This window comes from Siphateles boraxobius, unplaced genomic scaffold (genome assembly GCF_051911475.1).
Source record: "Siphateles boraxobius isolate OS27281-9 unplaced genomic scaffold, OSU_SipBor_1 41, whole genome shotgun sequence".
Classification (NCBI taxonomy): domain Eukaryota; kingdom Metazoa; phylum Chordata; class Actinopteri; order Cypriniformes; family Leuciscidae; genus Siphateles; species Siphateles boraxobius.
The window spans coordinates 17,808,691-17,835,382 of NW_027509042.1; the positions used below are offsets into that span (position 1 = coordinate 17,808,691).

The window sequence follows — 26,692 nt, forward strand, 5'->3', positions numbered from 1 at the left end:
AACAACCATAAGTGTAATTTATTATAGCTCTGTAGGTGTCATGTTCTTTTACAGAGATATTTCTCTCTAACAGCTCACAGTCATCGAACAATGGATGTTGAGAATGGAGCACTGATGGCATGAGGCGTTTGTCAGAATGTCTGTCAGAATATATTTTTATCTGTGATGTTGGCAGATGTTGGCTGGTGTGGTGCTCTGAGCTACAGATAGTTTCTTAATTTAAGTCCTTGCTGAGGGGATCATGAAGGGACAGATGCTGAGGCTCAAAGAGAGAAAAGCAGAGAGAAGCCATTTAAAAACTGGATGAGTCTGCAGCACACAGAGGATTTGGGTCTTTTGAAACTCAATTTAAAACAATAATGTGTTTTTGAGGCCTCTGGAATGTTGAGATATGTCAAGATCTTACTTTTATTTTATAAGAATTGGTTATTGGTTTCATCACCATATTTGTGCTTATAATGATTCAAAGGATGTGCACTAAAGTGGTTTGATTTAATATCTAATACCCACTCTAAAGTGATTTTCTGAAATAAAAATAGGCTCCAGTATTTCCTTTTCAAAGTAATATTTTTATGCTTTTTGCTTTTTGAATATCTTGGATGATGTAGATAAGCAAATTAAGGTTCTCAGAGGATTTACAATAGCTGCATGTATCACCACAGTGTCTCTCTGTCTAGGAGCTGTTTTAAGCCCCAGAACCATTACATTTTTCACCAAATGTCTGAGCTTTCAATTTGTAGGTTTATTTCATACTGTATATGTTAAAGGCCAAAAATATGTATATATACTTTAACTTTGCCAAGGAAAGTATTATATGACGCACCTTGAAAGAAAAAAGTTTTAAAAAAAAAAAGGTACTCTCTTTGAAGAAAAAATTTTATTTAGAACCTTAAAGGGTTCTGTAAGGCACTTCATATATAAAACCTTTTGGGGTTTCCATCATGGGGTTATTTTATGGATTTAGTTTTAATGAATACATTTTCTTTTGATTAATTTTTAATTTTAATAGAGCAGCTTGTAAACATACTGCATCACTAAGTTTAAAATTGAAATTACCTTTTAAATGTGAAAGTATTTTGCACTCATTTAAAACATTCCAATTATATAGAACCTTTTTGGCATAAATTATTATTATTTTTTTTTTAATTGAAAAAAGAACCCTTGGGGTTCTATATAGAACCCCACTGAAACGTTTTTCCACCGACGGACCAAACCATTCTCATACTGATCCGGCCCAGCCGGTATGGATATGGTTTATTTTCAACTGTGTGGCAAACAGCCACACAGTTGTTTGCGTCAGTTGCCTTCGTAAAGCACGAGTTAACAGACGATATGAAATGTAAATAGCGACCATGTTATGGAGGATTGGTTTTCATTTGTGATGCTGTATATATTGTTCTTTTGTTGGTCATGACCCTCTTTAATGTTATAGCCAGAAGTGCTGGAGCAGATCCATAGTTTAAAAGAGCTGTGGCTGGACAACAATTCATTACAAACTATACCAGGGGTAAGCACAGGATACATCCACTCACAATTTCAAAAGTAGAATAGATTTCCAGAGTAGCATATATTGCATGTACGAAATATCAGCATACCTTGTCAACCCTGTTATAGATTTCATAAATATATAATACCAGTAAGGCTAAATTAACATTTTATCATTTATATAATCAGTTCCTTGTCACTCGGACATATCATTATTAGGGTTAGAAGTACTTGAGTGGCAGTAAATGATGACACAATCTTTGTGGAAACTATTAGAAGTTGACATGACATTTTAACATAGATACTGGACTGTAATATATGTATAAAGTATAATATATGATTTCTTTCATTTATCTCTCTTGTTGTCTGCCGAAGTCTATTGGGAAACTGAGGCAGCTGCGATATCTAGACTTGGCCAAGAACAGGATTGAGAGTCTAGATGCAGATATCTCTGGCTGTGAGTCCTTAGAGGACCTACTTCTTTCCTCCAACATGCTGCAACAGTTACCTGATTTAATAGGTGAAGTTCCACTGCTTGCTTTGTTGGAAATATTTGGGGTTTTAGGGTTTTGTCTGTATATAAGATTACTTGTGCATGATATATCTTTATAATGTTACAGGAAAGTTGAAAAAGTTGACAACATTAAAAGTTGATGACAACCAGCTCACCTCACTGCCTAACACTATTGGAAGGTTAGTAACTCACTTACAACTCATCCAGCTGTGTAAAAGAAAAATGACAAAGGCAGAAAATATCTCTGAGAAGTCTTAGATTGTATTCCCTGAACATTCCTCTAATGCACAGGTTTTTTTTTCTTTCTTTAAGTCTATGCAATTTTAGTTGTGGTTATATATATATAAATTTTTTTATGATGACATTCAGTGACATTGAACTCTAGCTTATAGTGTCTGTATTGGATTTCTCTGTGAATTGCCATCTGGTGCATGATATAACAATTCTGCAGCTTTGCTGCTGTCATTCTGACAGTTTTTCACACCCCAGCATGAGAAAATGCTGACTGTCAACTTCATTGTGACTCTCAGCTCAAGCAGTATCTTTCAATCTTTATCACCTATTGAGGGAAATTGTATGTAGAGTCCTGATTGGGAAAACATGAGATTCTGGGATTAAAATGTACAATTAATTTAAAACCCTAAAAAAGTAATTAGATCAAACCTCCTTAGAATCAATATATTGTTTAGCTAAAATGTACATTGATTTCTGATAACTTGTAAATGAATAGTTTGATCTTTTATTCTGGTCATTCTACAAAATGAGTGCCATTTGTGTCTTTCATACACTATTGTTCAAAGGTTTGGGGTCAATACAAATTATTTTTCAAGAAACAATACTTTTATTCAACATGGATGCGTTAAATTGGTCAAAATGACAGTAAAGAAAATATATTTTTGTTAAACAGAAAACTAGTTCGAATTGTAATAATATTTCGCAATTTTGCTTTTTTACTGTATTTTTGATTCAATAAATGCAGCCTTGGTGAGCAAAGGAAAAAGTTTCTTTCAAAAACATGTTAAAAAAAATCTTATGAGCCCAGTAATAAAAATATTTTAATAATGAGTAGCTAATGCCAACTTTTTTACATCTTGTTATAGTGGTGTCTTTTATAAACAACTTATTGAAATTGGATATATGTAGAAGTATCTGCATTTTTTTGTACTTTCAAATTAAATCATTAAACTGCCAACCCTGTAATCTTTCTGAACAATTAAATCGCATTAAGATGTTTTAATTTCGTTTGAGATGGCACAATGCAATTAACACTGAAAAATATGAACCTTATAGTGGTCTAATAAACTGTTTAAAATCTTCCAGAAATTAATTTTACAAATGACCTTATCAAACCCGTTTCGTAAGTTTGACTTTGGATTTTTTATTCAAAATCAAATGGGAAATTCAGGGACGACGTGTATACACCATAATTCACAGAATCTGTTAATTGAGAGGTCATATTTTCTGCAGACTGCCTTTTTCATTTATCAAAGCTGTCACCACTACCTCATTCCTGTGATACTATACTCCATGCATCTCTCTTCTTGGTTTGTCATTGCTCGGTTCTGTGTGTTGTGTTAATCAAACATGCATCTTAAATGGGCACCTCAGTGCACGTGGCAAAACCGGGTAAGTAGACCAGCGAGCATTTGTATTCCCCACACGTCTGCCACAGCATGTTTATTTAGGCAAGGGCATACCTTTGCATCCATACCTCGCTTAAAGAGACACAATGAAAGCCCTACATATGGAAGGCCAGCTGGACTGGTCTGCTAGTACAAATGTTGTACTAATGACCTTACTTAGCTTAACAAACATATGTTGACCTCTTTCAAATTCATTAAATTAAAATATGACATAAAGGGGGAAAGCAACTAAGAAACAAAATACATGTTTTAAATGACTAATGTGAGGTCCAAATGCACTCATTGCTAAAAGTACTGAAACTCGTTTGACTCAATAAACACTGTGGCATATACCAGACCTTTGTAAATGCTATAAACTAACATAAGTTTTTTTTTTAGAGCCCATATTTCATAGGATAAGAGTGTATTGTACAACCACCAGAACTGCATTGCAGTGTAATATATTTTTAGTAAAATCATCATTAATCCCTTTAACGTTTCTTCTGTTAATTCATACCTTTGTTATGTGGAGACAATGGTTCCACATAACTCACAATTCTCATTTTCCATTAACAAAACTCATTTATTCCTTGTCTTAAAAGGATATGAGCCCTACACTCATACTACTTGTATTGAATGTACTCAGGCTTTGATGTTTTGTAGGCGCATTGTAAACATTTGATGGGATGTTTGAATGTGAAATGGATATTAAAGGAATAGTTTACCTGTCATCATTTACACACCTTCATTTTCTTCCAAATCGTTATGACTTTCTATTCCTCCATGGAACACAAAAGAAAAAATGTTGATAAATGCACTCGGCGCTCTTTTCCAATGAAAATGAACGGGAACTGAGCATGGCAAGCTCCAACATGACAAAATAGCACCAAAAGAATCATAAACTGACACCGGTACTACATGTTCCAAGTCTTATGAAACCACACAAGCTAAGAAAAGTCTGTAAGAATAGGGACTAATATACTCTGCTAATATGAAGGAATATCAGTACTGATTTTTTACAGATGTTTTACCCATATTTTGAATTATGCTTTTTAACATTTGAATGACATGTTTTTGGGTTTCAAGGAAATGTCTATACATTTCCTGAAACAGATGTCCTGGCAGGAAAATGCCAATACCTTTTATGTTTTTCTATGGATTTTTTTCTTACAATGTATGATTACTTGTGAAAATATATTTCTTAATTACCTCCCTCTTGAAATAGAAATTGAATTGTTGATTGTGCCATATAAGGTTTTCTGTAAATAATACAAAGCTTTTATATGGCTTTAGAACACTTGGAAAACAGTGCACGAGATGTTATGGACTACTTTTATTACTTTTTTGGTTGTCATTTTTGGAGCGTGACTATCTGTATCGTCATTCATTTTAATTACATGAAAAAAGAGTGTTCTACAAATTGAAAATCAAATGAGTTTGGAACGGCATGAGGGTGAGCAAAAAATAAATAAAATAGGTGAATTCTTCCTTTGGTCTGGACTTTGGTTAAAACACCTAACTTGCTACTCAAACCAATCTCACAAAAATGTTTTGAAGAAGAATTATCCTCTACAGTTGAGGCAATTATGTCTTTATCTGCTGGACTTCAAAAACATCACATGATGCATACATTTATCTTATCATCTCATGAAGTGTTTTCAATAAGCTTTCAATAGGGATTAATCGACATTGCATAACTATACACTCCTCACCTGCTTTCTCTTACATCTGCCAGTTTATCACTTTTAGAGGAGTTTGACTGTAGCTGTAATGAACTGGAATCCCTGCCTCCCACCATTGGCTATCTGCACAATCTTCGGACATTTGCGGCCGATGAGAACTTCTTGGCTGAGCTGCCCAGGGAAGTGAGTATTAGTGGCCTGCTCTTTCTACTGAATTAATAACGGAAATCAAAGATACATTCTCTATATATCTTACCTTTCTTTGTGCTGAAAATATATCCTATTGTAGACTAGCTAAGTTTGTTTAGATGGTTACCAGTTTAAATAACCTGTCCAAAACCATTAAAACTGTCAAAGGTTAAGCAACATTAAAAAAAAATTGTTCAAGTCTGTCTACAACAGTAATGAGCTAAACTAAAACCAGTTAACCAGTTTAACCCAGACCATTTTGGAATTTTTATTCAACAGTGTTCTAAAATTACTCGCAAACTTTTTAAACTCACCCTTAGAACTTTGGGGCCATATAGATTTGATATGAATACCTTCATGATGTCTTTATACCTTTTATAAAGGTCGTCTCAGTTTTTTGCTGTTTTTATTTTGCACTGTCTAAAATCATGGTGTGCAGACTGTTCAACAGGGCCCCAGCTTTAAAATTGTTAAACACCTGTACACTACCATTCAGAAGTTTGTGGTTGGTAGGGTTTTTTAATGTTTTTGAAACAAGTCTCTTATGCTCATCAAGGCTGCATTTATTTATTATCAAAATAACTGTATTAATGTATTAAAATAAATGTATTTTATTCCTGTGATGGCAAAGCTGAATTTTCAGCATCATTACTCCGCTCTTCAGTGTCACATGATCCTTCAGAAATAATTTTAACGCTCATTTGGTGCGTAAGAAACATTTTGAAAATAGTTTTTGTGGAAATCGTGATATATATTCTTTTTTTTTTTAAGATTCTTTGATTGAAGAAAAGCATTTATTTCATAATGTGTCCTTGCTGAATAAAGTATTACTTTCTTTTAAACAAATCTTACTGACCCCAAACCTTTGAACGGTAGTGTATTTGCTTCCCACAATCCCAAATAAATAATGTTTACTGTGTGACACAACACACAAAGCAATATTAAGGCTGTAGCCAATTCAAATGAAATATAACACAATTAAAAAAGATACAATATTCAAATAGGATATACATTTTTAGCGTTCAGTATACACCTGGTGGTTCACATACATTTTGAGAGCCACTAAAGTGGCTTAATACAGCACAGCTAAAATCTGTCAAATCAAATGCTTGGTAATGCCCTGCTGACCTTCACTTACATCACACACTGTATTGACAGTTTACAAGAGTAATTTTACCTGAGAGAAAGAGAGAATGCTGATATCCACAAAAAAAAAAAAGCTGACAAAATTGCACCTTACCAGAGCTATCATATCCTGTCCTGTGCTGCAGATTGGAAACTGCAAGAATGTCACGGTCATGTCCTTGCGCTCCAATAAACTGGAGTTTCTGCCTGATGAAATTGGACAGATGACAAAGCTACGTGTTCTCAATCTAAGTGACAATAGGTAACACCTGATGTTCCTGTAGTTATTTTTCTGTTCTCATTTTACACCCTGTGCACACCAACACATGATCTTCAACATTGTTTACTAAATAAAAGATGAGACACATGAGAATCTGTTCAAAGCATAGAAAGTACTTCAAACCTCTTATAGGTTTTTTTGAACAGTCTTGATCGGTTTATGTAAAGCAGTGAGGATGGTGTTTATTATTTTCCATAATGGCACAGTAATGGGGCATGACATCATAAAAGTGCCTGGCCTGCCCATAGGCCAATTAAAAAAGCTCTTTATGAGCTATGTGGACAGTTTAGATACTCTGACTGCGATTACCTGGAAACAGAGTAATTCAATTTAACCAAGACTAAATGCGACATAGACATTAGAGACCTGGGTTAATGGGCCCCTTAAATGGAGAGAATTACCAGAGGTCTTCATAACATTTTAACTACACCAAATAACTCACCCCAACAGTCTATTTTGGCTTTTACCATCCATGTTTTATCTTTTTGAATTCTCATGAACTAATTTTTTATGTTCTGTTTTAGGTTAAAGAATCTTCCCTTCACGTTCACTAAATTGAAAGATCTTGCTGCACTCTGGTTATCTGACAATCAGGTTGTTATCTGGACCTCCCTTTTAAATTGTGTACAAAGTCTTGTCTATACAGTATTTGGACCACTTTTATCCACATTTTTACAAACCATTTAATACAATTGGCCCCCAATTAGTGTTTGGGCAATATAAAACTTAAAATATAAATGCAATTTCATTGCATTATATAACAAAATATAAAACTAAATTATCCCCCCCCATAATTAACAAATGTTTTTACTTAGGACCAAATGCCACTTTGTTTTATTTTTATAAAGTAATTCAGTGATGTTCATACATCGATGTATCTTATTAATTGTTTGTTAAATGTGGTTAAAAAGTAGGGATGCACCGATTTTTGTCGATACCGATAATTCTTTATTTATTTATTTGAAAGCTGATAACCGATATATTGGCCGATAAATCTAAATCCAAATTTCTGAAGAATAAAAGTATAACCATTAAAAGCCATGTCCCAAGCACACAATTATAATGTTCTAATTATAATTTTATGTAGCCTATATACACTGAACAAAATTATAAATGCAACACTTTTGTTTTTACCCCCATATTTCATGAGCTGAACTCAAAGATCTAAGACTTTTTCTATATACACAAAAGGCCTATTTCTCTCAAATATTGTTCACAAAGCTGGCCACAATAAAAGGCCACTCTAAAATGTGAAGTTTTATCACACAGCACAATGCCACAGATGTCGCAAGTTTTGAGGGAGTGTACAATTGGCATGCTGACTGCAGGAATGTCCACCAGAGCTGTTGCCTGTGAATTGAATCTTCATTTCTCTACCATAAGCCGTCTCCAAAGGTGTTTCAGAGAATTTGGCAGTACATCCAACCAGCCTCACAACCGCAGACCACGTGTAACCACACCAGCCCAGGGCCTCCTCATCCAGCATCTTCACCTCCAAGATCATCTGAGACCAGCCACCCGGACAGCTGCAACAATCAGTTTGCATAACCAAAGAATTTCTGCACAAACTGTTGGAAACCGTCTCAGGGAAGCTCATCTGCATGCTTCTGAGACCTCGAGACCTCATTGGGGTCTCGACCTGACTGCAGTTTTTCGTCGTAACCGACTTGAGTGGGCAAATGCTCACATTCGATGGTATCTGGCACTTTGGAAAGGTGTTCTCTTCACGGATGAATTCCGATTTTCACTGTACAAGGCAGATGGCAGACATTGTGTATGGCGTTGTGTGGGTGAGCGGTTTGCTTATGTCAACGTTGTGGATCAAGTGGCCCATGGTGGCGGTGGGGTTATGGTATGGGCAGTCGTATGTTATGGACAACGAACACAGGTGCATTTTATTGATGGCATTTTGAATGCACAGAGATACTGTGACGAGATCCTGAGGCCGATTGTTGTGCCATTCATTCGACCATCACCTCATTTTGCTGCATGATAATGCACGGCCCCATGTTTCAAGGATCTGTTCACAATTCCTGGAAGCTGAAAACATCCCAGTTCATGCATGGCCAACATACTCACCAGATATGTCACCCATTGAGCATGTTTGGGATGCTTTGGATCGGCGTATACGATAGCGTTTTCCAGGTCCTGCCAATATCCAGCAACTTCTGACAGCCATTGAAGAGGAGTGGACCAACATTCCACAGGCCACAATCAACAACCTGATCAACTCCATGCAAAGGAGATGTGTTTTACTGCGTGAGGCAAATGGTGGTTACACCAGATACTGACTGTTTTTCTAACACAGATTTAGACAGATTTGTGAACAATATTTGAGAGAAATAGGCCTTTTGTGTACATAGAAAAAGTCTTAGATCTTTGAGTTCAGCTCATGAAAAATGGGGGCAAAAACAAAAGTGTTGTGTTTATAATTTTGTTCAGTGTAACAGCACATGTTGCACTTGACTGCATTTTCCTTTTTTGAAGTGATTCCAGTCATATTTCAAGAAATTCAAAACCATAATGGCAGACAGTTCACATCTGAAGTGTCTCAGCTAAAGGAAAGGATCCATTATTTATTGGCTTTCATATATCAGCCAAATTTTCTTATTGGGACGATAATGATAACATTAAAAGTGGCCGATAATGATAACATTAAAAGTGGCCGATATATTGTGCATCCCTTTTAAAAAGTCGTCATAATACATACTGCCATTAATAAATTTGATTTGACATTTGTATTTGTTTACACCAGTTCTTTTTGTTATTCAGTCCAAGGCCCTTATTCCCCTTCAAACAGAGGCTCACCCTGAGACCAAACAGAGAGTCCTTACCAACTACATGTTTCCTCAGCAGCCCCGGCATGATGAGGGTGAGAATACAGTAAATCAGCCATTTCTCTTTTCTTCTTTACATTTTACAAGATTAATTTTTTTGGATGGATGTGTGTTTTCCATGCTGCAGATTACCAGTCTGACAGTGACAGCTTTAATCCCACTCTCTGGGAGGAGCAGAGACAACAGAGGATGACAGTGGCATTTGAGTTTGAGGACAAGAAGGAAGAAGAGGACAACTCAGGAAAAGTGAAGGTCCCCTTAGGAATTTAAAATGTGAAATAGTCAGCCTCTTTGGACCGTTTACACCTGGCATTAACACCCATCTCACGTGATCTGATCTGATCACAGATGTTAATGTCAGATGTAACCGGGACGATTGCTCTATCTGGTTAGCTGTGATTAATGAAAAACCACTTTTAAGCACCAGAAAAGGTCATAGCACTGCCATATGGGCTAAATCCTCTTCCCTCTATCTGCAGGTTGAGATTAATCTGAAGCGCTATCCCACCCCTTACCCAGAAGACCTAAAGAATATGGTGAAGTCAGTGCAGAACCTGGTGGGTAAGACCACTCACCCCCTCAACACTGAAAAATGCTCTTCTGGGACCAATATGGAGCTCCACAGCCAAGACAAGTATGAGCCCAAGTGGCCCATTGCTCCTAAAGAGGTAATGCATCTTTATCTTATTTTACCACTGTGCCTACCTGGCTTCATACATCAATGTCTCTGCAATTTGGCTTACAAAGTGCTTTTTTTATATATAAAAAGGATAGATCAGACTCTGAATTTCGATTAGAATGCTGATAAACAAATAACTGTTACTACTATATTAATGATCCAAGTTACAGGTAGAGCAAAATATTTCAAAATAGGCTCTAGGGACCACCATATGGACAAAGAAAAATTATATTATGACAGTTGATAGCTGCAAAAATAATAATAATAATAATTCAGGTTTTGTAGGGATACCAGACTTTCTTTAAGATTCCTTAAGATTGTATTATTCATCTTTATTTATTTTTTTAAAAGTTGTTTGCAATAATTTTAAACATATTAAATATATAATAATAATAAATATTATTATAATGATTATATAATAATTATGTAAAATAATTGTAAATATTACATTACATTATATTATATTTATATTATATTGCTGTTAATCCAGTTTTATAAACAATCAGAGGTAATATATAATGATGATTACCCATGGTAAAATGAAAAATGTGACATGTTGCTTGAATATCCATCACTTGGGAGTTACAGTTTATTTTGTCATTGAATCATGAGACACCATTCAATGAGATTAGCGTATGTTCTTTGCAGGTGATGGAGCGAGAGGTCAAAGACTATTCTAAACCACCAATGTCTGATCAAGGTGTCCTCCTCAACTCAGCCATTGACATCCCAAAACGCAAAGAGGATCTGACTGAGAGCTCGGAAGTATGACAAGTTTTTTCTTTTAATTTTGTCTCTTTTAAATACTGAATGACTTAGCTTTATCCTCTGAAAGCATTTACGCACAGTAATATCTCGTGGTAGCAGCTTATTTTACACTCCCTTTAACCTTTATAATGGTTCATTATTGTAACTACGAAACACATAAGGGATTTATTAAGTCAATAACTTTAAAAGAGAAGGATGAGAGTGTGTAATGAAATTTAGGCTGTAGCATCCTCGGTGTCTGAGTCAGTTTTGTTGTATGTATAGAGAGTGTTGTGTGTAGTACTGAGAGTGTTTGTTAAAGGTTAGCTGAACCTGCGGAGTTGAAATACACAAAGATCAGAGCAAATGTTTCATCTCTCACAGCCAGCAACCCCCCTCCCCAACCGACAGAGCTGCAGTGTTGTTTAGGACACAGGATAACAAAGAAGTCATTAACTTGTGTCACATGACTATTAGAGCAGAGCTGATGCAATTAGTAATGAATGTCACAATCCCCTTGTAGGATGCTTCATTTTTTTATGGTTACTCACCTTTAGTATATCCTACAATTATTTACTAGAAATCTAGACCTACAATGTTTTTACCCTCGCTCAGTCTTCAGGTTTATTTCCCGTGGCACTGCTCAGTTGTACAGCTGAAAATCTTTCAGTAAACAGAAATAAAGGTCAGAGTGAAATGTCAAGAACACTCAGAGGACCCATTAAAGGTCCCTATATGAAAATATTAATTGAATTCAGGAATGGTAAGATGATTTGAGTAAACCAGAATGAATCAAGGAATTATGCAAACACAGCTACATTCATAATCCATTCATTGATGCCAGGCTTCTCTATGCTTGCAGTAGCTCTTTGTTTAGAATAGCATACAAGTGCATGGTGTATTGTGTCCATCGCAGCTTGGCCTCACACTGCTTTCCCCCAGGGTCTCAGAGACCCCCCCCCCCCCCCCCCCCCCCGGCCTAACTGTGGAGCTACAAACATTATTATTAGTATTATCAGGGTTATCGGGACCTTGGGAGTACCAGTGCCATAAACCTCATGTTTCTTACACATTCTTTTCTTGAGAATCCATTTTTGTTTGTTTGTTTGTATATATGTATGTATGTATGTATGTTTGTTTTGCTTAGATTTCTTTACATCGCGTCGTCCCCAAGCCACAGCCAGAGAATACGAGCCTGGCCGTTACTTCCTCTTCCTGTTTCTGCCTCATAGTAAGTGGCTGAGAGACCAGACAGCAGAAAATCAGCTAAGCATATGGGGTGGCTCATTTCAACTGCCTTCAAAGCGAATTCAATTTGTTTTTTCAGACACCCCCATTGTGGGTGAAAGATTTGTTAAATACATGCATGTGTTTGTTTTCTATAATGAAAAAAAAAAAAACACTCCCAGTCCATTAGTTTCCAGCATAATGTCAGTGTTCGATTTGTAGGGAGGCTAGAGGGGAGATTGGCCAATTTCTTTTTGCCAATTCCAAAATTTTTTAAAATAAATGCATAATTAAAAAAATAATAAAATGAGCTGTTACAAAAGTAATGCATAAAGTATCTGCCCAAAATATCGTGTCATTACGGTCGAGACTCAATGATCTACACCCCGATCTACACTCTCCACCTGAGGTGGTACTTCGGCTGGTGGCCAGGGTGACCTGAGGGTGATGGTGTGGAACAAAACGCAGACGATTCGTCCTCGGCCCACGCCCCCCCTCTTCACTGACGCAACCCGTGAGCGATCACGGGATGCCTGTGGGCCCATCTTAGGACCTCCCGCGGGTTTCCTTTGACGTTCCAGAATCGGATCTGATGTCCATCGCAGCATCACAGGGCAGGCTAGAATCTTCAGGAAGTGAAGATTTGGCAGTGCTTCCACCTTCTGGTGCACATACAGCATTTGTCAAGTCGGATCCTCAGATGACGGCCATGCTTTCCCGGGCCGCCACGAGCATCGGATTAGAGTGGAACCCTCCACGCTGTCCTGAGCGCTCACTGCTGGATGATTGGTTTTTGGATGCAGCCGCTGACACCCGTCGGCGTCCAACCCCATTACCTTTCTTCCCGGATGTGCATGAGGAGATCTCGAAATCCTGGAAGACCCCCATGTCTTCCCGTGATCCCTCGTTGATCTCGTCCGCCTTTCCTCCCCTCGACGGGGCCGCTGCCCGGGATTCCCCCGGTTGAACGCTCTGTTGCGATGCTACTGTGTCCTCAGAGTGCTTCTTCTTGGCGCGACCCTAAGCACCCGTCCGAAGCCTGTAGTTTTTCGTCTACGCTTGTGGCGAAATCCTATAGAGCCGCAGGACAGGCAGCCGCCTCTCTGCATGCCATGGCCATTCTGCTGGTCTACCAGGCCCAAATGCTCAAGGACATGCACGAGGGCAGGACTGACCCAGGGCCCTTTAATGAGCTGCGCAACGCCACTGACCTTGGTCTTCGAAGTGACGAAAGTTGCCGCACGCTCCCTGGGTCAGGTGATGTCCTCCAATCACCTGTGGCTGAACCTGGCCGATGTGCAGGATGCTGAGCGGACTCGTCTGCTCGACACCCCCATATCACTGGTCGGCTTCTTCGGTGGTGCGGTCGGGGGCTTTGCCCAACAGTTCTCAACCATCTAGGAGCAGACTGAGGCTATACATTATATTCTGCCCCGACGGCCCACTGCAAAAAAAAAAAAAGCCCCGCCGTGGCTCAGATCCCTCATTCTGCCCACCGTTCACCTGGGCTGGCTCGTGGAGGAATCCGCAGGAAGGCGCCACAGCCCTCTCCAGCCCCGCCCCCCGCTAAACGCCGGGCTAAGCGGCGCTCCTGAGACGGGCTGCTCAGAGATGGGACTCAGTTCTTTCCAGGAGGCGGTAGCAGGGCCACTCCTTCCCCCGGTGTCAGTCGAGCTTAAGTTTCTGTCAATTAAGACAGCGCTCCTGGTTGTATTGGCCTCCATCAAGAGGGTAGGGGATCTGCACGCATTTTCCGTTGACAAAGCGTGCCTAGAATTCGGGCCGGCTTACTCTCACGTGTTTCTGAGACCCTTGCCTGGATATATGCCCAAGGTTCCCACCCAGGTGGTGAACCTGCAAGCGCTGCCCTTGGAGGAGGCAGACCCAGCCTTGGCACTGCTCTGTTCAGTACGCGCCCTGCCTACGTAGACAGAACGCAGTGTTTCAGGACCAGCTCTTTGTCTGTTATGGTGGGAAGCTGAAGGGAAGCATAGGTTGTCTCATGGGATGTGGACGCCATCGTTTGGCTTACCATCAGTAAGGTCGACCATGCCCCCTTGGTGTGACAGCCCACTCCACTGGAGTATGGCTTCCTCTTGGGCTAACAGACATCTGCAGAGCTGCAGGCTGGGCGACTGCCTAGACATTCGCCAGATTCTACAATCTCCGAATGGAGCCTGTGTCCTCTCGTGTACTCGCTTCAACCAGCCAGTACTAAGAACCACTCAGGTGTCTCGCTTGCTCGCCATTCCACTCAACAGACTGGATATGTGCGATATTTCCTCAGGTGAGCTTCCCCGACAAGCCCTGAGTTCCTCCAGCACTGCTGACGTCGACGCAAGTGTCTATTGCCTGCGCATTGGCTAGGTTCCTCCGTGTGCATGGTCCCCCCTCTGGGAAACCCCCACATATGTATTTCCACTGTGTATTTTCCCTTGGCAAGCCACCTTGCCACCCCTGGGGTTGAAATAATCCAGCATGCGGGCTGGACACCCCAGTGTTCTCCATATGCATCCCCCTCCGGGTCATATGTGTGTTCTTATTCCTGTGTTAAGTAGGAATCCTTCGTCTGTGCCAGTCTCACGACAGTGAGCTCAGACTTACGCAGGGCACTGGAAGACAGCTGTGAAGGTGGCGTGATTAGACTGGAACCCCATTCATCGTCACGACGGAACTCGTAGTGACAACGAAAGGGAACGTCTCGGTAGCGTATGTAACCCTCATTCCCTGAGTAGGGAACGGAGACGTTTCGTCTTCCTGCCACTTCTGCTGTACCGCGGGGGTCGCCTGAGTTCAGTCTTGGCTCCTCAGTGAAGAAACATATCTGCATGTTGCCGGTGTCCTCCTTTTATACCCACGAGGTGGGGCGGAGTTGCGCCATGCAAACTCCGCAGACCCATGGCATTTCTTTGCTATTGGCTCGTTTTGTAATACTCAAAGTCGATTAGCTTTCTAAGCGAAACCCCATTCGTCGTCACGACGGAACATCTCCGTTCCCAACAACAGCATTTATTTGAAATAGAAATATTTTGTAATATTAAACATTTCTTTTACTGTCAGTTTTGACCAATTTAACGTATCCTTGCTAAATACCAGTATAAATGTACTAATATTACTTACTGAACACAAAGTTTTGGTGTATGGTAGTGTATAAGAGCTCTTTTATTCCAAATCTGCCTTGAATCTATGGTATAATTCTAATCAAATTACCCACATGCTGAATTTGGTTCTCAGTTAATTTAATATAAATATGAAAGCATTGGTCTGCCGCATCAATTTACACAGTCACATTTCTTTTGACCTGTTGTGCCAGAGCAATAAAGAACAAAAAAGACAAAATAGAAAAGATTATGTCAGGTAAGGGGAGAGGTGGCTATAAAGGAGTAAAAGAAATAAAACAGAGACGGTGTTCTGAGAGAATGTTCTGATATGTGACTTCTCTCTTGCTCTGCTGCCGGTTGTGTGAGCCAGCCTGCTGATGTACAGTCAGGTCTGAGAGGTGTGAGTGTGAGACAGCTGTGAGAGACCTGGAAGCATCTGATTTGCTCCTGGGGGATTTGACCAGACAAGCCAGGACAAGGCCTGTGAATCCTAACAGTCTACATATTAGTCTACTAATGATGAATCTCAACTTGATGTTGAGGTGTGAGATCACACTCTGTTACTTCTGATATAGTTCTCAGCTTCAGTTTTGTTTAACTTCGAGGTCATTTGGGGACAATGTTTGTGTTTTATAATCAGGAAACTGTCACTGTAATGTAATAAGGGAATTGTTTAAGCATGTTCTAATGAATGATTCATTTCAATATTCTGTAAAAGCTTTAGAGAATCTAAGTACTAGCTACATTAATGTATTTCACGATTTAGCTTTCTGATCCTTTTGTAATGTTTTTAAACTGGAATCTCTTAACGTAATGCTGTAAATGTGAGTTTTAACATCTTAGTTTTTCTAAAAGCAGGTCCTGTCTAATAGAGTTTTATGTAATATGCAATTAGAAAAACATTTTTATACAGCCAAAATAATTGCTTTTAATATAGCAACTGTTTTCAATATAATTGGATAGGTTGGCATTTGAAAATAAATTTATTTTGATTTATATTGACATTGTGATCTAAAATTGAATTACAAATATCACCTAGTATGTTTTGGTGGACCTATAAACAATTTGTCTTGCTTGATTTTAGTTTTTAAATGATAGAATGTAATTTGATTGCAGGAAAACCTCCCCACTCCCCTAGTGCCTGTTTTGTATTCCTTTTGTCTAGTGTTTAATTCACTGTGAATTTGACACCTGTTTCCAGGACTCAATGGGAGGTTCCCCCAATGATATCCGAATTTCTGACATGAGGCCAACTTTGGTAGAGCCACCTATGTACAAACCAAAGGTTGTCTTACTGGGCAAGGAAAAAAAAGGTTAGTGAGATGAAACAACCTGTAGAGGTTCAAGCTGGCATGAAATGAAAATTCACCCTATTTTTTTTTCCAAATGTATGTTATCGATCTTATTGTGGACCAAAATATCATAACTTGATCTCATCTTATGTTGGTTCCTTTTTTCAAGAAATCCCCTCATTCTCTTTTGATGTTTATTAATAAAGCTAAAATCCTTCTGAGAATGATGTTCTGTTATAACGATGGATTGTGTAATTGCACCGGGGAACCCTGTGGAATTATAGTTGTTGTGAGAAGCACAATAATTGAGGTTTATCTAGACAAAAATAGTCGTTGTTGATGCATATATTAAACTATTTTACCTTGTATACCTTTATGCCTATTTTATATTTTTTTTAAGAGTCCACAGATGAGTCTGAGCCAGACAAAATGCATTGTTTGAACAACAGCGGATCATCTGCCACTTATTCAGACTACTCACCCTCCCAGGGATCATCTGGCTCCTCCAACCCACCTGGAAATGTCAGTAATCTGCAAACATCTGGGAAAGAGGCGCCACCGCAGACTCACTGGACAAACAGGTTGGCAAGAATTGCCACTATTCATTTATATGAACTAATAGACAATCTATGCTTTCATATGACATGACAGTTGATCAAACAATTTAGATATCCAGCTCACTGACTTTTGGGTGTCCCAAAACTGACGTTGTGTCGTTGTAATAAACATCTCTGCCAATAATCCATAATTATTTAAGCCAATTATAACCAATCAATTGCATCAACCCTCTACAGACACACTAAAGCTCGAGTCGCCATTGGCTTGTACATTTTTTATTTTACTCGTCCGACTTTTTACATGGAATGCAAGAACAATGCAAATTTTGTAAAAATTACATAAATATTATTTACACTAATAATTACACTATTAAAGGCAAGTGAACAGTAAAATAAGACCAAATAATCAAACTACAAGCAATAGCACAAATAAACACAATAGAACAAAGATACAAATTAAAAAAGCAGTACATTTCAGGTTTTTCAGGTAGATCTAACAGTAGTTAGATACAGATTAGGTACAGATATTAAATGTAATGTACTTTTACATATACTGCATAGTCCACTGTATGATTAAATATAGATTAATGCTTATTAAGGTTACAAAAGTTTTTCAGTCAAGAGCATTGAGTGATTTTGCAATGATTTTGCAACAGACAGAAGCAGGAATATTAAGGTGCTGGCACTTTTAAGACATAATACATGGATTCAATATACTGATACTGTTACACTTGCATTTTTTTCTTTACTGTTATAAACGCTCACTTAAGACATAACCGACGATGTTTACTAGGATACTCAACAAGACAGGGATTTTGACATAATTTTGTGTGAAATTGTCCGTTCAAGCACACAACGACGTGAAAGAGAGCTCAATTACATAGAGCTCAAAGTATTCGCGTCCTGTCAGATGTGGCTTTCTAGGTGCGCGCTTCAGATGTGCAAGTTATTTTCACGTCTTCTTGCACTTGAATGTTTAAAGGGGTCATACAGTATGATGCGATTTCTTGTTTTCTTTTTTCTTTAGTGTGTTATGTAGCTGTTTGTGCATGTATAAGATCTGCAGAGTTACAAAGCCCACAAATCTACGTCAGTCTGTGGGGCAGAGATTCATAACACCGCCCAAATGTATAAGCAAAGAAAGAAGGCGTAGCTTTTATTTTCGCTGTATTATTGTTGTCGCCGGCACCGCCATGTCGCGGAGACAGTGTTTTTCGTTGCGAAAGCCAAACTACTTTGTTTGGTCTTCCAAAAGAGGACAAAATTAGAAAACAGTAAACAATTTGTGGCTGACTTTGAGCTTTATAACACTGTTCCAGAACAGTACAACCAAAATATTTGACTGTGTTGCGCATTTTTCGGAGGACTGTTTCCAGAACCTGCGAGAGTACAAGGCTGATTTTAAAAAGTGGGGCAATTCCATTTTTGCAAGTAATTTACAGTCTGGCGCTTCTGACTCACAGACGCAGCCTGTAAGTATGTTTTCATATTTTAAGAATTTGCTACTTACTATTCAAAAGCGCGTTTTGAGCATGTAATAGAGTCGTGCTTGTATGTCTTTTCTACAATCACAAATGCACATGGTTTTATGTTTACATAGTGCTCTCCCCTCCGTAGCGTGGCGCGACGCGTAAAAAGACAGTGTAAGTCTTTATAATCAGTAATTATGTTCCCAATTAAATAAAACCTTACCAATCTGCTACGTTCTGCTCCAGTTGCGCTGTCAAAGTTGATCGATCAGCTTGGCCATCTTCATTTTCCAGATAAGATTCTGGCTCAAATTGATAAGGTAGTACCGACATTATCTAGCCTGGCAAGCCAGACCCACATCAAGATGTTACGTATGGGAACACACCATTGGCATGCCTCAATCTGAGGGGCGGGATAAACGGTTGTCTTTCAAATTCCATTTGAAAATTGTGTGACGCAAATATTTTCCGTCACACGCTTAAGGTATTCGGGCCAATCACAATGCACTGGATCGCTGGCCAATCAGAGCACACCACGCATTTCAGAACGATATGAGCTTTGTAAAAATCAGCGCATTTCAGAAAGGCGGGACATAGAGGAGCAACAATAATGTACGGTATGTGTAAAATAATGACTTTTTTATTTTTACCTAAAACCACGTAAACACATTAAACTTAATTCAGAGAAGATCATCTGTAAAACTCCGCCCTTTACTGCTCCTTTTAAACAGAAGTGTCACTATAAACGCACAATGGGATCTTTAGAATAAGAGCAATAATCGCGAATATCAGAAACTTCAATAGTAACACATACTCAATCCTTTGTTAAACAGATAAACATTCCCAAGAACAGGTGCATGGGAGTTAATAAGGCACACATCAATAAACTAATATGCAGACGGTACTGAATAACATTCAACAAAAGACGCATCAACCAGTTCAATTTACTGACACGCATAGCGCGGTATATTACCAAGGACTCAATTATCCCGTGCACCCTCACAATTTCCCCCTTTCATTGTCCCAGTCCACAAAATTAACCCAAAAGAAAACTTCCAGGCTAACTCAAGAGCGCGCTCCAGACTTTCCAACCAGAAAAAAAGTTAGTCCGTGAAAATAATCCACTGTTCGGAACGTGATGAAAAAACGTAATCCACATCCAAAAAAAAGAGAAAGTAGAGTGTTGATCCAGTGGTATACCACTCCAAAAAAATACAAAAATAGAACTGATCTCACCAGATCCGTAGATCGTCGGGCAATGTTAACCCACACAGTCAGAAAGTTTAGTTCTGGGCACGTCCTCTTGCCGGAGACACGCAAGCGAGTAAACAGTCCAAGTGGTTCAATAAGTTTCTGTCCTTCTCGCCCGCATTAAAGCTTCCCTTTACGTATCATGTGAAAAATATTATCAAACCATAAGGACCAAGCTTTACATCTCAATAGCTGCCGCAAACAAATACGGGCGCCACGCATTCAAAACACACCTGCTGTTCTCTTTTTGATTCTCACCACACCCCTAAGTAAGCTTTAGCGCACCTTGATTGGAATTAAGGGCGGCCGAGGCCTTAAAGAGATACCCCCCATTCTCACCAAAATATACAGTGGAAACTAAGCATATTACACAGGAATATATACGAGTACCATTCATCATACATAAACCTAATACATCCAATGTAATACATTCTAAGCCACCATAAGAATTACTGTTTCAAAGGAACACTTAAAATTAATGTGTAGTGTCACAGATCCCTGGTGTTTCCGCCCTGTCTAAACCAAATACACAAAATAATGTTATTTTTAGAACCGTCATATGACCCTTTTAAATTGGCAAGGCTTAAAAACACGTGCAAAAATGATACATTTTTATGATGATGCATAAAAGTTTATCCCCGATCGGGTCTGTGACAGTTCTGTCAACTCTTGGCCATCGGGCAGTCCTTTTTGTCAATTCTGCGTCAGTTGTTCATGTGTACGCCTCTCTTTGTCTCACGTTGAGTGTGCGTGTGTGAGAGAAAGCGACAGAGGGTGCTCTCAGCCAAGCAATGTGCGTAAAGCTCAGCAGGCAATGAAATTATATCTGTGCTAAACTTATTTTTTGCCTTTAACGTAACGTTTTCCTTTAACAATCACAGGCAACTGAAATCATACAATTTACTAGCCATTAGCTAATTAAATACATTTTTAGCCGCCTAGCATGAAATGTGGTTGCATTTGTGAGTGATTTAGTCGCATTGTTTTTACTAACTGGCAATATTTATAAAACACAGAATTGCATTTCATTTTTCTACTACTCTTTCATATGTTGTTCAGTGATATAGATCGCAAATCTGTGCCTTTGTGGGGATGTCCCGTACACCACTGATGATGTTGTTATTTGCCTTTTTCCTTCCATTTTAATTAACAAGACAATTGAAAACAATTCTAAGAGGGCTCTATCTTGGCATTTGTTTCTTTTAAAATGCCTCTATTACTCACATCATGATTTTGCTCTCACTCAGTCACACACAGCAGTATGACTCTTGCTGTCATCTTCAATTAAGTGTAGCTGAAAATCCATCTCTGTTGATAACAGAAAAGGTTTTATTATATTAGTACTGCTGAAAAACTTAATTATCACTAGTTTCACTGCCTGTTGTTTATACAAACTCTTTGAGATTTTCTGTTTTGATAACCTTGCAGAAGTATTACGTGGGCAAAATTTTGTAAAAATTTAAAATCTATTTGATAAGGAAGGCAGTTCAGTCAGCCACAGTGATATTTCCCAGCACTTTCTAATTTGAACACTACATATGGTATATATTAAGAGAGTTAGATTTAATTTTCAATATTTCATCCCCAACATTACTTGAATGAGGACATCAAGTTAAAATATTGTGTGAGCGTCAGCTAAAATAAAGCATAGTACATAGAGCAATGAGGGGTAGTGGTTGGTTACTTAAGGAATTTGGGCTGTACACAAATGTTGCAGATTCAGTCCTAAGTAGGAATGAGCAAGGAAATAGACAACTAACTAAGATTGCAACCCAATGTTTTAACCATTGTGCACTTGAGCAAAGTACTTAACCTGAACTTGCTTAAGGGATATTATGCCACTGTATGTCTACAGTAAGTAAAAACCTTTTAAAAATGTAAAGTTCTTGGTAATGTGCTCCTATTTGTTGTTTTTATGTTTTTCCTTGCACTTTGAGTACACAAGTCTTTTTTTTATTTTATATATATTTTTGTATTTATTATTATTATTCAATTATCATAGAGTATTAATACATGAATATAATTACGTTTTTTCAGGGATATATATTTATAAATATAATGTTTACTACCTGAACTACCCTTTCTTTGTCACAAAAAGGTAAATGTTTTGATGTTTTGAGAGTCTTATTGACCTTGACACACTGTCGTGAGAGTCTACATGGGTTTCCTTTTGTTTTTTTCTGCATAGTTCTATATGCACCAGATTACATTACTGAGTTTGAATTTTATGATATTGGATATGCTTGTCATATCCAGTTTATCTCCATGTTTTTGTGTACATATTTTTTCCGTATTGTACACTGATAAAATCTCAAATATATATTTGTCTGAATATGTCAACAGGCTGGCCCAGTCTTTCCCAAAGCCTATTGAAACCAAGCCCCTTCTGAGCCAGAGGGAAACACCTCCTTCCAGCACCCTGCAGCAGCGAGGTGAGAGGCGACCACTCAGCGACACCTTCGACAGCTGGAATGATGCCCCCCACTATGATAACACAGGTTTTGTCTCAGAAGAGACACCTCTTGACACTCAAAGCAGCAGTGCTGGAAACCCCATGCTAGGCTCAAAGCCTCGGAGTGCCTCGATGGCACATGGGCGACGGCCTCTCATGAGACAAGAGCGCATTGTGGGAGTTCCCTTAGAGCTCGATCAGACGCAACACACTTTCCACACAGTCCGCACCAACCCTGAAACTGAAGTGCCTCCTTCCTCTAACCCCTGGCAGAACTGGACGAGGACTCCCAGTCCCTTCGAGGACAGGACAGCTTTCCCTTCCAAGTTGGAAATTACTCCAGCCAACAGCCCCAATCCTGACCGTAAGGACTTTGAACAGGAGATGGGAGAACTACCCAGCACTTTTCCCTCAACTAGAAACTGGGGGTTTCTGGACTCTACGGACTCAGGGCCGGGACGAGGTCATCCCAACATTTATTCACATGTCCAGGGTGGAAAAGATCCACACAAAGGAAACACTATGATTGTTAGCAAGAGTTCTGAGAGACTTTCGCCAATGATGAAGGAGGTAAAAGCGAAATTTAAGAAATCTCAGAGCATAGATGAAATGGATACTGGGTCGTACAAGGTTTACAGCATCCCCTTGGACCACTACAGTTCTAGCATAGAAAATCAGGGAAGTGTTGATAGAGCAGACCTCCCTGTACAACTAGAACAGAGCATGTCCAGGAGCCAATCAGCTCCAATGCTGGACGATGATATGGATGGCTACGGTTTAAATAAAAGCTCTCAGCAGCAGAAGCCTGCCATCCCAAAGAAAGTTTACCATTTTGACCAAAGCTTCAACCCGCAAAGAGCCATGGATCTTGTGAAAGCGGACAGGAGAGTTCCTCCACCATTCCCCAACACCCCTGAATACATAAACCAACCTGGGAAGACGTTACCAAAGGAACTTGTGAGCCCGAGAGGCTACCGAGGCTATCCACCGATGGAACAGATGTTTTCATTTGCTCAGACTGCAGTAACCGACGATGCCATCAATCCACAGCTCTCTGTCCAGCCCCAGCGCTCCAGGCCGGGCTTCCTGAGGCGAGCTGACTCTCTGGTAAGTTCGACAGAGATGGCGCTATTCCGCAGAGTAGCTGAGAACCATGAGCTGCAGCTGGCAGAGCACTACAACAGGCCTCAGCAGATAAAGAGCATGCTGGAACAACAGAACAGCTTGTCTACCATCTCTGACACCCAGTTCCACAAGAGGAATGGTAGGTATGATGAAGATTACTCGTCTTATCAAGAACCCAAAAAACCAATTATGGGTTACCCCACTAAGAGTCTGACACAACGTCGCCCCCTGTCTGCACGGAGCTACAGCACAGAGACATACGGGGCATCTCAGGCAAGGCCAGTGTCTGCCCGACCCACCATGGCTGCACTGCTAGAGAAAATGCCTTCAGATTACAATCTTAGTTCATGCACTGAGAAGAGCCCTGAGGGTGACATGAAGCTGAGATCTGTCCCTCAAAAACAAGAGGACCCAAACTCCAAAATGCCAGTAGATTGGAGACAGCAGCTGCTTAGACACATAGAAGCGAAGAGGCTAGACCGGGTGAGTAAGGAAGCTTTGTTTTTTGTTCTCCTACAAAAGTGTTTGTTAGCTTTGAATTTATCTAAACGCTCAGTATTTTCAAGAAATAAATTAATCCGTTCCTTAAAGGTCCTTGCACACCGAGTAGAGATGCGCGGATGGGCTATTATGTCATCCGCAACCGCATCACAAAACTCATCATCCGTCCGCCATCCATCCGCACCAACGTTTTTGACCAATTTTCCCGCCCGCCATCCGCTGATACAAGGCGCTGCTGATGACAGCCGTGAGACTAGAAACCGCCCGCCACCCGCCCGGATTTAATTAAAATATGTTTTTTTTTTCGTCACGTCATCCGCCCGATGGTGGCTCTGAATTGTCAAAACACCACAAAATGCTTGATATGGATGCAAAAAAAAGAAAAATTGGACCCGATCTGAATTTTTTTTATGACGGACGGACACTTCGGAGGTAATGAGTAAACGTGATTGACACAACGGGGTCGTATTTATTTTTTAAAGAGTGAAAATTTCAGGTGAGAATTTCAGACTTGGTGTTCAAGGACCTTTATTCTGTCTTAGTCTTGTAAGTCATTTTATACTTTGTTTTTAATAATTGAGATCTTAATAATGAATTTTCTACTTTGGTTGTTAATAATTAAGATCTTAATAACAAATTTTCTCAGTGCAGTATATTTTACTATATTATTAAATACCTACATCTTTGTTTTACATAATGTTTGTTTTACATTTTAAAGACAAATCTTAAATGAAGGCCACTTTTTAGTGTATAGACACTCGAACAGTTGGGTGAATCATAAAGCATTAAATTTCTGGGACATATTTCACTGCAAAATAAAAAGTAATGAAATTACATTCTGCAGAAATAAAATTAAGCTTTTTCTTAGTATTTTTTCATTATGATTTTTGTGCATTTTGACATTATGTTCCCTCAATTCAAGCAAACCATTCCCTTTTTCAAAAACATGATTTTTAATTTGTTTTTTTTATTCAAAAATGATTCTCACTTCTCAGATTTTTTTCTCACTTTTCCAATAATGGGAATTTAAAAAACAAAAAATTGACCTTAAAATAATTGTAACAATGCAAAAAAAGATTAATTAATGGTCCTTAAATGGCTTCAAATTCTTTATGCAGAATATCTTTCTTTTTTTTAAATTGTGGTGAAATATGCCCCTGGCATTTCTGTCCTGAGATTCACCCAGTTACGTACATGCAGCTTTTGGTGGTGAGCTTTTGTTTTCTGTGTAAGTGGAATACATTACTACAACATACTTCATTGTTCGTGTAATTTAGTCCCACACTGCTGCTATTAATATTCTGTAAACGTAAACCACTGTGTATCACTAATGTGTCACGTCGGTGTTAATGACGTACTGTTGTTGTTCTGTTTGTCAAGCTTACTCGCTCTGTTACAGCAATGTGCAGTCCGGTGTACCCCAGCCACAGCCTTTTGACCTTTCTGTGTGGCATACCCATTCACTCATGTCATGTGGTTGTTTCCCTCCAATCAGAGCGCTGTCCTTAAGCACAACACAGTAAACTTCGGCATGCTGTACTCTGGAGGCTATGCTGCACCGCATGCCAGCAGAAGCATGACAATAAACTTTTACAATAACACAAAGCATGAAAACCAAACAACTCAGTGGCTACCTCTACCAAATGTGAGTATGAAGCAAATTCAGCCCCAGTTTCAGCATGAAGAAGTGCAACTTATATGAAAGTAACATCTCCTATTGAAGACCTTCTTTTTAGATCTATCTCTTTTGAGCGGCTTCTGCTTTAACTTCTCAAACAGTGGTAATATTATCATTTTGGCACATTTTGTTGTATGGTATAATAGCCTTTCTATAAGGCAGACCATCTAACACATTTCACAGTTTAACACTAATCTAACACTTCACCTGTTCTGAGTTCCAGGCTAGACACTGTCTCTCACTGTGATGTTAAACATATATAGGTGTTTTCTGTTGCATGTGCTCAGTCTTTGTGTTTGGTCTATGCACTAGAGTCTTCCTCTGTCCTTAACTCACAGAACAAAGCAAACTGTGACTGACAGCAGAGATACATTTATGAAAGGCCTTCTTGATCTTTATAAAATACAATCAAATTCAATAAATCAAAGTTAAACTATCAGGTGAATTCACTAACCATTATCACCATCACTGAGTGTAGAATATGTGTGTGCACAGTTCACCAACCTCCATTTACTTATTCACCAGCGGGTGATTGCCATACAGTAAGTAATTAGAGGTTAGCGAACTGCTCAAATCAAGTTACCCAGGTAACGAAATAGCTCTGTTTCAGGAGTATTTGTAAACGATGCTAATTCGTTTTATTATAAATGTATATAAAGATATACAGTGTAGTTGAGCGTGCTTTCAGCATATGAAAAAAGCCTAAGTCTCTGGATTGCATTATTTTAGTAATGCTGTAAAGTCCTGGTAAAGCACACCAGATCCCGCTGCATCTGCCACAACATGGCACTCAGAGGCACTAAGTTTAGTTGAACAAACTTAGAGTAGGATTAAAGTTGTCAAAACCAAACAAATCCAATCCATTTCAGATCAAGTTCA

The 26,692-nt window shown here is 39.0% G+C and overlaps 1 protein-coding gene across 16 annotated transcripts in view; it reads left to right on the forward strand.

The window, feature by feature from the left end:
* The window catches only part of lrrc7 (leucine rich repeat containing 7), a 139,454-nt gene that overhangs the window by 101,015 nt on the left and 11,747 nt on the right, over nt 1-26,692 (forward strand). For 4 of the 16 annotated variants that reach the window (XM_077198768.1, XM_077198773.1, XM_077198767.1 and 1 more), the window contains 14 exons: nt 1,433-1,507; nt 1,861-2,005; nt 2,106-2,178; nt 5,357-5,486; nt 6,764-6,879; nt 7,422-7,491; nt 9,670-9,769; nt 9,862-9,986; nt 10,214-10,402; nt 11,062-11,178; nt 12,308-12,391; nt 16,690-16,801; nt 17,181-17,361; nt 22,401-24,117. In XM_077198768.1, the coding sequence (XP_077054883.1) occupies nt 1,433-1,507; nt 1,861-2,005; nt 2,106-2,178; nt 5,357-5,486; nt 6,764-6,879; nt 7,422-7,491; nt 9,670-9,769; nt 9,862-9,986; nt 10,214-10,402; nt 11,062-11,178; nt 12,308-12,391; nt 16,690-16,801; nt 17,181-17,361; nt 22,401-24,117 (3,234 nt within the window). Of the gene's footprint in view, nt 1-1,432; nt 1,508-1,860; nt 2,006-2,105; nt 2,179-3,607; nt 3,626-5,356; nt 5,487-6,763; nt 6,880-7,421; nt 7,492-9,669; nt 9,770-9,861; nt 9,987-10,213; nt 10,403-11,061; nt 11,179-12,307; nt 12,392-16,689; nt 16,802-17,180; nt 17,362-22,400; nt 24,118-25,630; nt 25,781-26,692 lie in introns of all 16 variants that reach the window. The other 12 variants (XM_077198770.1, XM_077198765.1, XM_077198769.1 and 9 more) reach the window with 8 other exon arrangements.